Source organism: Echinops telfairi, unplaced genomic scaffold (genome assembly GCF_000313985.2).
Source record: "Echinops telfairi isolate 266 unplaced genomic scaffold, ASM31398v2 ScPeMD7_7410;HRSCAF=8448, whole genome shotgun sequence".
Lineage (NCBI taxonomy): Eukaryota > Metazoa > Chordata > Mammalia > Afrosoricida > Tenrecidae > Echinops > Echinops telfairi.
In genome coordinates, this window is record NW_022111310.1 from 14,051,220 (window position 1) to 14,064,392 (window position 13,173).

The 13,173-nt window shown below is 50.6% G+C and overlaps 1 protein-coding gene across 1 annotated transcript; it reads right to left on the reverse strand.

Moving 5' to 3' along the window:
* Window positions 1-3,941: 3,941 nt before the first annotated feature.
* Window positions 3,942-10,688, reverse strand: CUNH9orf152 (chromosome unknown C9orf152 homolog). The gene is made up of 2 exons (XM_004711041.2): window positions 10,255-10,688; window positions 3,942-7,624 (listed from the first exon to the last, which is right to left on the reverse strand). Exons 1-2 carry the CDS (start codon window positions 10,445-10,447, stop codon window positions 7,098-7,100), a joined length of 720 nt encoding a protein of 239 aa, XP_004711098.1. The 5' UTR covers window positions 10,448-10,688; the 3' UTR covers window positions 3,942-7,097.
* Between the last annotated feature and the right edge of the window lie 2,485 nt (window positions 10,689-13,173).

The following is a 13,173-nucleotide window of genomic DNA, read 5'->3' on the forward strand; positions in this document are numbered from 1 at the left end:
CCTCAAAGCGATATGAAAGATCCAAAAGGGGGCTAGATAGAGTGACAGGGACGGACGTGCCTCTCTGAGCCCTGCCATGGACACATGTACAAGACATGTGGAAGCATGCATTCACTACCATGAAGTCCATTTCACGTCATTGTGACCCTAGAGGACAGGGCAGAACTGCCAGGGTGGCTTTCCGCGGCTCTAACGCTATGGGAGTAGAGAGCTTTGCCTTTCTCCCTCGGAGCACCTGGTGGTTTGCAGCGGCCGACCTGCAGTCAGCAGCCCAGTCATGCCATCTCAGAGCAACCCTGTAGGAGAGAGAATTTGACTTTGGCTCTCTAGGGAAGGAAGGGGCTGGCTCTCCTGGCTTTCTTCCCTCCACCTTCCTCTTTGTCCCACTCCTGCCTCTCAGAGACTCTTAAAGCCCTGGATTATAAGAGTCTTGGGGACGAGGGAGCAAGGCCTTTCCCAACACAGGCATGGACTGTGCACAGCTGACGGAGCCCATGCTCTGGAGACCAGCCGTGAGTGCCCACAGAGGGTGCCGGGAGGAGACCAGTGGGCACATGTAGTATTTCCTGTGCGTATTCTGTCTGAAATCAAAGTGCACGAAGGGGCGCTTTCTGAACTTAAAAGATGGCTGGGCCTTTTCAATCTGTCTTTGCCCCTCAGTCAACTGATCCCATCCGCTTCTGGAAAGAATGCTTCCCATCGACCTAGAGGGCCCATTGCGGGACCTCATTCCAACTACAAAAAAGTTGTGGGGGGGGCCCTAGCGCAGGCACAGTCTGCCAGCTCCACCCTCGACCCACTCCTCCTCATCCAGCCTGTGTCTGGGTGGGGCAGGGGTCTACCTTCAAACTGCTCCTGGGGCCGGAGAGTGGATTTGATTCATCTCTGAATGAGAACCAGTCCCGCCGTCCCACCCAAGTCCCCGCAGGGGTACCATGGTCTCATTTTGCAGCTGGGAAGTCTGTGGCCCTGAGGGTTAAGTGATGTAACAAAGGTCACACAACCCCCAAGTGACAGTGCTGAGAAGCCACCACATCCAGCTGCTTCCTGGCCAGGCAGGGAGGATACACAGTCCTGTGCTGAAGCAGCCGCGTGGGTGAATCACGCCTGTGGACCTGCAAGTCCTAGAGACCTAAGTCAAGGTCACCTGCCGGAGGCAGGATTGACAATGGGAGGTGCTGCTTCTCTTAATTTTGAGAAGCGTCTTCTGTTGGTCTGGGGAGAAGGTGGGAAGGTAGGTTCACACCAGTCCTGACCAGCACAAAGGGTGGGGAGGACTCAGTCCCAGGTAGTTTCGCTGAGCATTCAGTCATCTCTGTTCCAAACCGGTTTGGCGGCCCAGGAGCAGGCAGAGAAGTGCCTTGTCTGCAGAACAGAGAGGGATTGTTCTGGCCTGACAGCTCCTGGTGGCCTGAGGGAGGGAGAGGGGGAGCTCACAAGGTTAGCCCTCCCATTCACTTCAATGCTCAGTCCTCCTCCTGGCTTTGGGAAGACCCAGTCTTGAGCCAGGCCTCTGGGGAGGCAAAGGCACCCTCAGCCCAGGCCAGCCCAGCTGGGAGTTTGGAGGGGGGAGGGGGCAGGGGGCAGTCAGCTCTGCCCTGAATTGGCTACCATCCACACTTGCCCTGCTCCTGAGCGGATTTTGGCGTTGCATCTTGGCCTCTGGAATGCTTTCTCAAGAAAGCAAGTCCAGCCTGAAGAATGTAGACTGGGGGAAGCAGGGATTTAGGGGACGTTTGGAATTCAGTTCAAATTGCCTCTTGAGTTCTGGGACTTCGCAGTTTCTTGAACTTTCTTCACCCCCCGGGGCCCCTCCTTCCCTTGTCCTTCCCGGCCTCCTCTGACTCTTCTCCCCTCCTTCTTAAGCTTGGGGATTTTCCAGGGCTGCTTCTGGATTCCGTCTGCTTTCTCTGCTCGACAGTCCTGTAAGACCTCCATGTATCCGTGGCCCTGAAGGAGACTCAGTGGTTTGGTTGCTAATGGAAAAAAAAATCTACAATTCAAAACCACCAGCCTGCTCCCTGGGGAAAAGACCAGGCAATTTGGGGTTGGGACACTGAGCTCGCAGTCAGCCGCCTGCCTAATGCTTAACTCTCTGTACCACCAAGATCCCTTCATCGGGCTGTACAGAACTCTAAGCTTATTTCTTGACTTGCTTACTTGGAATCTTCATTCCTGTGTCTCATGAGTATCTCAGACTCCAAAACCTCGAGCCCCAACTGGCTGCCATCAGCCAGTTCTTACTTCCAGTGGCCCCGGAGCAGAGCAAGACTGGCTCTGTGGGTTCCGAGGTTGTAAATCTTTATAGGAGCAGAAAGCCTTATCGTTCTCCATAGGAGGAGCAGCTGGTGGATTTGAACTGCTGACCTCAGGGTTAACAGTCCCACTACAATCCATTACAGGGAGCCCTGTGGCATCGAGGTTAAGTGTTGGTCTGCTAACCACAAGGTCAGCAGTTCAAAACCACCAGTGGCTCCTCAGGAGAAAGCCGAGGCTTTCTGCTCCCATAAAAGAGTTACCATCTCGGAAACCCACACCGGCAATTCTACCCTGTCCTTTAGGGTCACTATGAGTTGGCATTGACTCAACGGCAGTGAGAATTTGAGTTATAATCCATTACCCCATTGGGGCTCCTTCAAATTAAACATAGCACCATTCTGTTGCCAAAATGCATATAAAATGCACCTACTTTAATTCCTCTCGCTTACATTGCCCTTTATTAAACCCTACCAGGCCTCCTACACCCTCCTCACCATCAATTTTAGATAACTTGTTCCCTTCTCCCTGGGGTTGTTAACACCCACTTCCTTTCCCCCTGCCTCCCCCTTCCAAATGAAGGCTGAACATGATAGTGGGACAAGAGGAACATAAATGGAAATAGAGGAATAGGAGGCAAAGGGCATTTATAGAGGTCTAAATACAGGCATGTACATATGTAAATATTTTTATATATGATGATGGGGAAATAGATCTATGTGCATATATTTATAGGTTTAGTATTAAGAAAGCAGATGGACATTGGGCCTCTACTCAAGTACTCCCTCAATGCAAGAACACTTTGTTCTATTAAACTGGTATTCCATGGTGCTCACCTTCCTGACATGATCACTGAAAACAAATGGCTGCATAAGCAAATGTGGTGAAGAAAGCTGATGGTGCCCGGCTATCAAAAGATATAGCATCTGAGGTCTTAAAGACTTGAAGCAACAAAGCCCATATGGAAGCACACCAGCCTGTGTGATCACGAGGTGTCAAAGGGATCAGGTATCAGGCATCAAAGAACAAAAAATCATATCCTTGTGAATGAGGGGGAGTGGAGGGTGGAGACCCAAAGCCCATCTGTAGGCAACTGGACATCACCTTACAGAAGGATCGTGGGGAGGAGACGAGCCAGCCAGTGTGCAGTGTAGCAACAATAAAATATACAACTTTCATCTTGTTCTTTAATGCTTCCCCCCACCCCATCCCCCACTATCATGATCCCAATTCTACCTTACAAATCTGGCTAGACTAGAGGATGTACACTGGTACAGATAGGAACTGGAAACACAGGGAATCCAGGACAGGTAACCCCCTCAGGACCAATAATGAGAGTAGCAATACCAGAAGGGTAAGGGTAAGGTGGGTTAGAAAGGGGGAACCGATCACAATGATCTACATATAACCCCCTCCCTGGGGGATGGACAACAGAAAAGTGAGTGAAGGGAGACATCAGACAGTGTAAGACATGAAAAAAATTTTTATAAATTATCAAAGGTTCATAAGGGAGGAAGGGTTGGGGAGGGAGGGGGTGAAATGAGCTGATACCAAGGGCTCAAGTAGAAAGAACATGTTTTGTTTAATTAAATACTTTTATTGGGGGGCTCTTATATGAAAGCAAATGTTTGGAGAATGATGATGGCAATAAATGTACAAATGTGCTTGACACCACGAATGGATGGATGGGTTGTGATAAGAGTTGTATGAGCCCCAATAAATTGATTTTAAAAATATGCACCTACTTTCCCCTTGTGCTTCCCCCTTAATAGAAATTAATAGCATTACTCTCCTTGGACGTGCCCAGACCATTTCTAGCCTCAGTTTCCCTCCTACCACGATCTTCACGTCATTCTCACAGGAGCTGTCACGTGGGAGGGGAGGACACGGTGAACTCCCCATGGGAGCAGGATGTAACAGAAGCAGACGGCGGTGGGTGGTCTGTGCGTGGCTCTGAGGTCCAGAAGGAGTGGTTACGGTTGCCCCCAGTCGACCCCAAGTCACTTGCAACCTCATGCACGTAGAGTTGAGCTGTCCATTGAATTTCAAGGCTGTGACCTTCCGGAAGCAGATCATCAGGCCTGTCTTCCAGGGTGCCTCTTGGTTGGTCCAAACCACTACCCTTCTGACTGGCAGTTGAGCACTGAACTATTGGCACCACCCACCCAGGGATTCCAAAGGAGTCGTGAAATTTTAATAATAATCATTGCTGCCTGCTTTAGCCGGCTTACATGTCCACTTGGCGAGACTGTGATATCAAAAGAGTTGCTCAAACCCTCATTGAGGGATTTCTACGAAGGTATTTTGTTGATGTGAGTCAAGTCCACTGACATAATGAGTTGCTTTTAAATAATAGAGATTATCTGAGATAAACTGGGTGGACTTGATTGGATCATTTCAATACATGGGCTCTAGGCTAAGAGCACCAGGGACATTTATACAAATTGTTCACACCCCTTTGAAGAGTGCATGCATCGCCCTCATTTTACAGATGGTGAAACCAATACTGAGAGATTAAGTCACACATCAACTGTGGCTGGGTAAGGACCCAGGTTTCCGGACTGCAAAGCCCCTCTCCTCTCCTTCACTAAGCCTGTGCGCTGCACAGTGGCCAGACCTGGCTTTTCTGGGCAATGAAGAAAGGAACATTACAGAGGTGCTCTATGCCAGTCACCAGAGGCCAGTTTCGTCCATGGAGCGCTCTGAGAAAGACGCGGATCGAGTTCATACCCAGCCGTGCAAGCCAGGCTGAAACAACCACACAGCAAAACCCCAAACAAACCAGCGGCCGTTGATTCCAGATTTGTGGCGACCCCGTGCATGTCAGAGTAAAACTGCTCAGGGGGATCTTTTCTCTGGGGTGGATTTTTCTGAAGCAAATCACCAGAACCTTTCTTTCAAGGTGAACTCAAACTTCCAACCTTTCCACCCACCAGGAAGCTCATTAATGGGTTGTATCTTTGAGGACTCTAATCCCGCCCAAGTGGGTGGAAAATCAAGACTAGGGTTCCCACTGGTCAGGTCAGAGGAAACACATATTTTAGAAGCATTCATAGTCACTCTTAAGGATTCCATTTTAATCAAGATGAGCCATTCAAATCTTTAGAAAGGCCTCAGACTGGAATTGAACAGGAGCATCAGGATCAGTCATCCCATGCTAAGGAAGCCAAGTGAATGCGTGGAGACCGTACGGCTGAACTCCGAGTACTGATCTATTAATTTCACGGAATACATATGAAGGAAATAAATATTAAAAATGATGGAAAGCAAAACCACTTGTCAGAATTTAAAACAAAAGCAAAGGACCCACTATCGGGAGGAGAGGAGGGAACGTCTCCATCTTGGCCAGTAGGAGAGGAGGTGTGGGGAGCTGCGTGGGGTGATGGGGCCCTGGACACCAGGGCAGGCCGGGCTGGGATTGGACAGGCAGCTCAGCACTCAGCTGGGCAGGGGAGCAGGTCACTCATGGATGGGAAGAGTTTCACGTGCCTGCCTGAGCATAGGGGATGGTAGCCCATGAATGACTGCCTTGGGTGTCGCCAACCCAGTGATGTCCCAGATATGTATATGTATTTTTGATGGGTATGGTCCTCCCAGAGGAGCCCTGGTGGCGGAGTGGTTAAGTAACAGCCTATGAACCACCAGCTTCTATGCAGTAGAATGATGTGGCAGCCTGGTTCTGTAGTCGGTACAGTTTTGGCAACCCTGTGGTGCACATCCATGCTGCCCCCTAGTGAATCTGTCTGCATGTGCATAGCATGCTGGATGGCCATGATGGGGGGTGGGGGGGAGGGGAGGGAAGTGTGGGTAAAACTCCACAGAAGGAATCTGATAGGAGGGAAAGGCACTCTACAGGTGTTTACATAACATGATGAAAGTTAAACATTAACCAGGAAAGACACACTTTCTTCTCCATCACACAAGTGCCACCTGCTGTGCTTTGTCTTAGTTCCAGAGAAGATGATGTTTGCTGCCAGGACCGAGGTCAAGGTTCGACGTTTGGTGGAGAGGGGGCAGTTGGTGGAGAAAACGAGTTTCCCAGGCCAGGGCCTTTCTTCACCTCCTTTTGCCCAGACTCCCAACACAACGTAGTTTTCCACGTTGGTCAATTATTAATAAGAACTCAAAGAGAGAGGGAAAAAGAAAAGGAGAGGAAGAAAGACTTTAAGTCTGTGATGAGGTTGGAGGTGTGGGGTTCCAGGGCAAACCAGGCAAGATCAGCCCTGCCTAAAGACCTTTGAAAAGCCCCAAATTGTGGGTGACCTTGTTCTTCCTCGCTGCATGGAGAATCACCATGAGCTGGGAGAGCAATGCTCAAACGGTGTCTACCAACTCACTGCCGTGAACTTCGTGACTTCTAAGTGGTATAGCCTATGGCCTCCAAGCATGAGAAGCAACAGAAAGTAATTCTTGAGACTATGTGTGAGATCATCAGAAGCGACGGAAACCAGAGTTGTTCGTGCCCATTCACCCCAGGGCACTGCTCAGGCACTCGATTGGCTACAGCCTCTGTTTTATTTTTCAAAATTCTCCAGTTCCACGGACTGAACAGATGTCCAACTCAGTGCTTACGCAGGGCTCCAGCACTTTGCCTTCTTATGTAAGCCAGATGGGGCTACAATGACTGGACAGCACCCCTTTATCCCGAACTATAAACAGTCTTGCTTGAACAATCTCTTATCTCATCAAGGGCCAGCCCAGTCCCAAGTCCATGTCCCACAATTCTATAATTGCAGTTCTTGGCTGCTCGTGAGAGGACTTAGTTATGGCTCTGCCTCCCTGGTGTTTTGGTGAGGTCATTGATGGCCTCAAAGCTGAGCCATCAGGCTAAGAAGAAAGCTTCAGGCTGGGCCATATAATCCCAGATTCCGTGCAGCCTGGGAGATCCTGGGAGTTTTCCTCTGGGGAAAAGGATAGTGAGCCAACTTGCCAGACCTGTGTAGGTTCTTTGCCGGTGGAGGACATTGAATGTTCAAGTTTAAGTTGGGTCCTACTGTCTTTGCTTGGGTAATGCATACCTGACATTGACTCTGGTCAGCTCCTGGGATTTCAGTCCCTTCCTGGGGGCTCTGATTGCTTTTAAACAAGCCTGGATCACCTTCTGGCGGAAGCCTTTGGTCAGACCCAGTCAGCTTGCCCTTGTGCTGTGCCTGATGGCTGGTCTCCTGGCAGAAGGTTTGTGCCAAGCAATGCATCTCGAGATATGTGTGCCATGGAGAGCTGGGGGTCTGAAGGTAGCCTCTGTCTGCTGCCTCCGGCATCCCCTTAGCCTCCGGTTCTGCCTCCTCCAATGACAGTGAACTCCTCCTCTCCTTGTTAATCCACACAGCACTGACCATGGATTGAGCAGAAACAGCCATGTCCCCTCCTGGGAAGGAAGGAATAAGCACAGTCACCACTGGAACCTGCACGAACAGCTCCCATTTGCGGCTGCATTGGGGTCTTTAAGCTAAAAGAGCGCGAGACCTAGAACAGCAAGCAAGCCAGCTACTGAGCACGTTGCATGCGTACGAATAACTAACCACGCCCAAAAACAAATTCACTGCCATCGAGTCAATGCCAACGCATAGCAACTCTAAAGGACCGTGTAGAACTGCCCTTGTGGGATTCTGAGGCTGCTACTCTTTATGGGTGTAGAAAGCTGCCTCTTTCTCCCATAGAGTGGCTGATGGTTTCAAACTGCTGACCTTTTGGATCACAGCCCAACGCATGACCACTACGCTGCCAGGGTTCCTTTGTGAGAATAACCAGAGTAGCTAAATCATGTAGTTGTTGTAGGGATTAAATAAGTTAATACATATCAATCTTTAACCACTGTGACTGACAGAGTGACTGGCGTCCAATACATGTTAGTTATCATCTGTGTCAGTTCTCACAGTGCTAGTAGAATTGAGGAGGAGAAATCAGGGGAAGATCACCAAACTTGGGTGGAAACTAGCCTAGGAAGGCAAGGAAGCCCTTGCCTTCTTGTGGTTTCCTGATTTACTTGATACACCTCTTCTAGCCACAGTTCCTGTAACTCCCACCAAACAGCTGGTGGGATCATGAAGGCTGGGTGTATTTCTTCTTTCCTTGATAGGTCTGGGAAAGAGAAGGTGATGTAAGATTATGTGATTCAATTGTGAGTGCTTGTTAGCAGGGCTAATTGTAATTGTAAAAAAACTTAGAACACTACACCATGGGGATTGGTCGATTGGGCTATCTGGCTGGGTATAGAATGCGTTATCTCAGGAAGCGGGGAATCTCACTACCATCAGGAAAGAGGAGCAGAGCACTTCGTTTGGGCTTCATTTCATGATCCTGAACTTCTCTGATCAGGAGACAAAGAACTGTGACCCTAAGGGAAGGGCAGTGGAACAGCAGCAGCGGACAAATAACCAGAGCACAAGACTTCTCTTTCTTTGCAGGGAGCAAGTAAGCTACATGCCTGCAGGCAGAGGCTCACTGGCAGAGGGCAGTGCCTCTAGGCACTTCATTGGGGAAGCTGGGCTTGCTGACTCAAAAATGTAGCGTGTGCTCTGGAGTGAAGTTCATGGCAGGGTTGTGTATGTGCCTTCTGAGCATATATCAGTGTGCTAAAGTAACTTGGTAGCATTGCCTGAGCTGTGGCCATTCAGCTGAAAAGCCAAGAGCTACCCTGTTTGCCCGAAAATAAGACAGTGTCTATATTAATTTTTGCTCCCAAAGATGCGCTAGGTCTTATTTTCAGGGGATGTCTTATTTTTCCATGAAGAATATGGGGCACATTTATTATTTATTGTTTTATTAAAAGAGACCCCACACTTCCTGTCTGCTCCAGCAGCACTGCGGCCAACAGTGAGCTGCGCAGCAACACCAGCCGCTATGGTCCAGAGTCCAGAGTTATGGTAGCTTCAGGGGGCCTTATTTTGGGGGAGGTCTTACTTTCGGGGAAACAGGGTAGAGCAGGGCTTGCCTTTGGGCATGGCTGGGAAGCGGCTCTCCTGCAAGAAGAACTATGCCCTGAGCATTTCTAACCCTGAATTGTAATCTGCTAATTTTCCTCATAAATTCTACAATCATGAGTGTTGTGTATGAGCTCTGTGTGATGCGATGAGTTCTAAAACCCATCAGGGACATAGAGAATGCTGTGAAGGGGCAGCTGGGTGCAGGGGAACCATTGAGTGAGACCACTGAATTGCAGATAGCCACAGAAACCCCAGAGCACAGCATCGCACTTCCCAGTCCTCTGCCCTCACTGTCTCCCAATCCCTTTGCTCCCAACAGGAAATGTGAGTTACCAAAAGGCTTTCCTCGATTCCCCACCCCTTCACCCCACTGAGGAGAGGTCTTCTGGGTCTAACTGGACCAGCCCTACCCCCTCCACCCCCCGCAGGCGTTTGCCGTACAGGCAGCTAGCTCCATGAACTTGAGAAGCCTCCTGAGCTCCTGAGCCCTGCTGCTTCCTGTGCACAGCCAATTCCCAGGCTGCGAGGGAAGGCCCCTTCTCCCAGGGGAGCCACTGTCTCTACTTGGCAGGAAGAGCCTCCATTGGACCCAGCTGGCCAGCAGAGTTCCTAAGCTCCGGTGACATACTGGTCACGTGTTGGGCGGCTAACTTCAAAGGCAGCAGTTCAAAACCACCGGCGGCTCTGCTGCAGAAAGAAAATGCTTTCTATTCCCTCAGGGTTACAGTCTCCAAAAGCCACCCTCGGAGGGGCCGTTCCACTCCCCTGGAGGTTTACTATGAGTCGGAACCGACCCTGTGGCAGTGAGGTTTGATCTCCCGCCTGGCCTTGCAGGTTGGCCAGACACTGCTGGCCAGTAAGGGCAAAGGAGTCGATGGGTGAACCTCGGGGCAGAGACTCCAGGTCACTTGGACAGCAAACTGAGCCAACAGGCGGCAGCTCCCTCCCTTGCTCTCTGCTCTGCTGCCCCAGCAGGGCCCAGGCCCGCCTGGCCCTCCCAGCCACCCATTCCATGCACGGCCAGGCCCGCTTCCCTCCATCACCTCTGCCCCCAGCACGGGGCCAAGCCTACCTTTCGGGAGCACCACCAAGTGGGCCTGGGCCCTCTGCCGCTGCCTCGAGCCTTCATACTGGGCTCGCAGAAGCTGGATGCTGGGCGGAGGCCCTGTTCCCAGGACCTGAGTCCCGCAGCCCTCAGCCATGAAGGGAGACCGGGGCTGCCAGAAGTGGGGCAGGGCAGGGCAGGGGCAGGACAACCCCTTCATCCGGATCCGGGAGAAAAGCAAACACGGAGGGAGGGGCGGGAAGGGGAGAGGAGGGGCGGAGGAGACCGGGTAGAGCAGTGGGGAGGCTGACAGGTAAGCGGTAAGCAGGGCAGAGAAAGGAAGGGTGAGGTTCAAAAGGGAGCGAGAGAAATGCGGAGTGGGGAGGAACGAAAGAAAAGTAGAAAAGAGGGGCCAAAGGGAGGTTGTAGGGGATGTAGGCTCAAGTAAAATGGGGGTGAAGCAGGGCTGTAGGGAGAGGGTAAGTACAGAGGTCCAGGGAGGAGGGGGTGGGGCGAGAAGAAGGGAAATGGGGCAGTGGGGAGGGGATAATGGAGGAAGAAGGTGGGGGTGGAAGGGGTAGGTGACTGGGGTGGGGAAGATGGGGCCAATGAGGAGGAAGGGGGCTGAGTGATTCACAGGCAGAGATGCAAAGGCTAAAGGGGAGGAAAAAGAGACCAGCACAGCAGCTTAGAGAGCTCAGAATTGTCTACAGGGGGAAGGGGTCGTCTTGTCCCAGAACCTCCATTCTTTGATCCCGAAGTTTAGAATCCCGGAGCCAAGATGAAGTCTCTCCGCCTGGCAGAGCTGGTGCAGGGGAGTGTCAGGTGCCTGCTGGACTCACACACCTTGGACTTGAGCCTGGATGTTCACATGGGCCACCACAGGGGAGAACCACGGAACCTGCTGGTTTGGTTTTCAGTTAGAAACGACACACCTGCTGCAGCCACACACAACTGCTGCCTTGGGGATGCGCACAGTGCAGGCTCCCCCTAAGGAAACCCAGTCATAAAGATCTCCCCCAAGACTCCTGCCGACCTCGCCCAATACAGAACCAGAAGGGGCAAGCCCAGCCGCAAAGTCAGCCAAGGGGACAGTGCAGGGCATTCTGCCTTCAGCCAGTCCCAACTCTGACACTGGAGGCTGACTCAGCCAGTCTCAGCCTTCTCAGCCACACAGTGCTCTGGTGGGCATCTCAGCCACAGCCTGGAACACACCCCAGGGCCTTGCCAGTCTCATGCTTTCTATTCATAGACTGTTTTCCTTCACACCAGCTTGGGACTCTCCTTGCTCCAGGGAAATGGAGTCAATACCATTTGTTTAAGTCTCTTTCTATGGCTTCTTAATATGGTACTTAGAGGTGATTCCATTATCCAAGATGTTTGCAGAGGCAATGGAAATAGAGGAGAGGCAGATGTCAGATGCTTTGGGCCATTAACATATAGCAACATGCAGATGTCAGATGCAAGGGGTGGAAAGTACAGAGGAAATTTTATATCACAAAAGCCAGCACAGGAGGGGAGCAGGTTGGAGAGAGAAGGGGGTGGAGATGTGTTGGAAGCACCTTAAGGACTTGGAGTCATGCAGGTGGGTGTGTTCAGTGGGAGCTTAGAATCTTGGTAGAAAGAGCTAACTGTAAATGCAGAGATACTCATTTGTGAAATAGGTACAGTCCGTTATTGGGAACATTTTACCATTACCCAGTCATATATAGAGCCGAGAGCTGTTTCACAATGGCTCTTGCTTTTGCCTTTTCAATCTCCTCCTTAGATTTTCCAATCCATGTCTGGTGAGCAGAAAAGACTTCTCTATGTTCTTCTACTTTCCTCCCCTGTGCCAAGATCCGATTGCTTTGTCTGGGCCTCGGGGCTATCAGTACATGCTGTTAGGCGAGGGACTAAATAACCCCGTGTTGGTAGAGATGCTACAGGACAACGCCTTGATATAATCCCTGCGCTATTATGCTTTTAAAGTATCTTACTCTCTTTCCCCTCCATCCCACAAAAACCTCCTTAAATACTTCCAGCCTGGGCCTGGGAGGGCTCCATCAGTGGAGAGGGGAAGAAATCCCGGATGAGGGATTTGAAGGAGCAAATGGCCACTCTTCCTCAGGAGAATCAAAGTCTTCAGCTCATATATGGCAGCTAGAGTCTCGAAACTGGATGAGATTTTCAATCAGTGGAAACATTCTAAGAGACTAAGCTTTGGGGAAGACAGATCATTAAGGTATCAAAAACCTCACTGCATCAAATGGCTTCCTACTCATCGTGACCCTGTAGGACAATGTAGACTAGCCCAATGAAGCAGAAAGCCTCGTCGCTGTCTCAAAGAGCAGCTGGTGGGTTCAAACTGCTGATCTTGCAGTTAACAGCCCAAGAGGCAGGAAGACACAGGTTGTGCTGGAAGCTGAAAAGAGAAAAAGAAGTTAAAACAATAGGAGAAATAAGTGATAGAAGAACTAGTTAAGAAGGGGCATCCCCCAGCATCTGGGAGGTAGGGCCTTGCGCATGGTAATGCTACAAAAAGACGGAGGGTGGTCAGACTAGGGGAGAACATCTGTCTGTCTGTCCGTCTCCTGGCCTTACGAAACAGCACCTGAGCAGCACCGGGGAGCTTCAAAGAGCTCATGGAAAAGTAACTCAAAAACAATGGGAGTTTTCCCCGAGAGCTTTCTGCAGGTTCCACGTATATGCAGAAGATGGTTGCTGATTTAACTACACACAAAAACTATCCTGGGAGGGTTTTTTTGGTTTGTTTTCCTTAAACACCGATACTTGGATGTCTTTCCTACCTACTCTGATTTAATTAGCCTGGGGTGGCTGAATTAGTCGGGAGGTTGGTATGCTCCCAAAGTCCCTGCTGCTCTCCTATTCCTGACCATTCAACAAGTCGTGACTGGTAAGGGCAGGGTAGACCTGTCCCTGTGAGCTTCTGAGACGGTAAACTTG

Bases quoted from the DNA above. Each gene is read 5' to 3' on its own strand.
- CUNH9orf152 (XM_004711041.2), bottom strand. From the start codon at position 10,447: ATGAAGGGGTTGTCCTGCCCCTGCCCTGCCCTGCCCCACTTCTGGCAG. The intron at 7,625-10,254 runs GTAGGCTTGGCC...CTTCCTTCCCAG, and splicing joins CTTGGTGGTGCTCCCGAAAG to GAGGGGACATGGCTGTTTCT.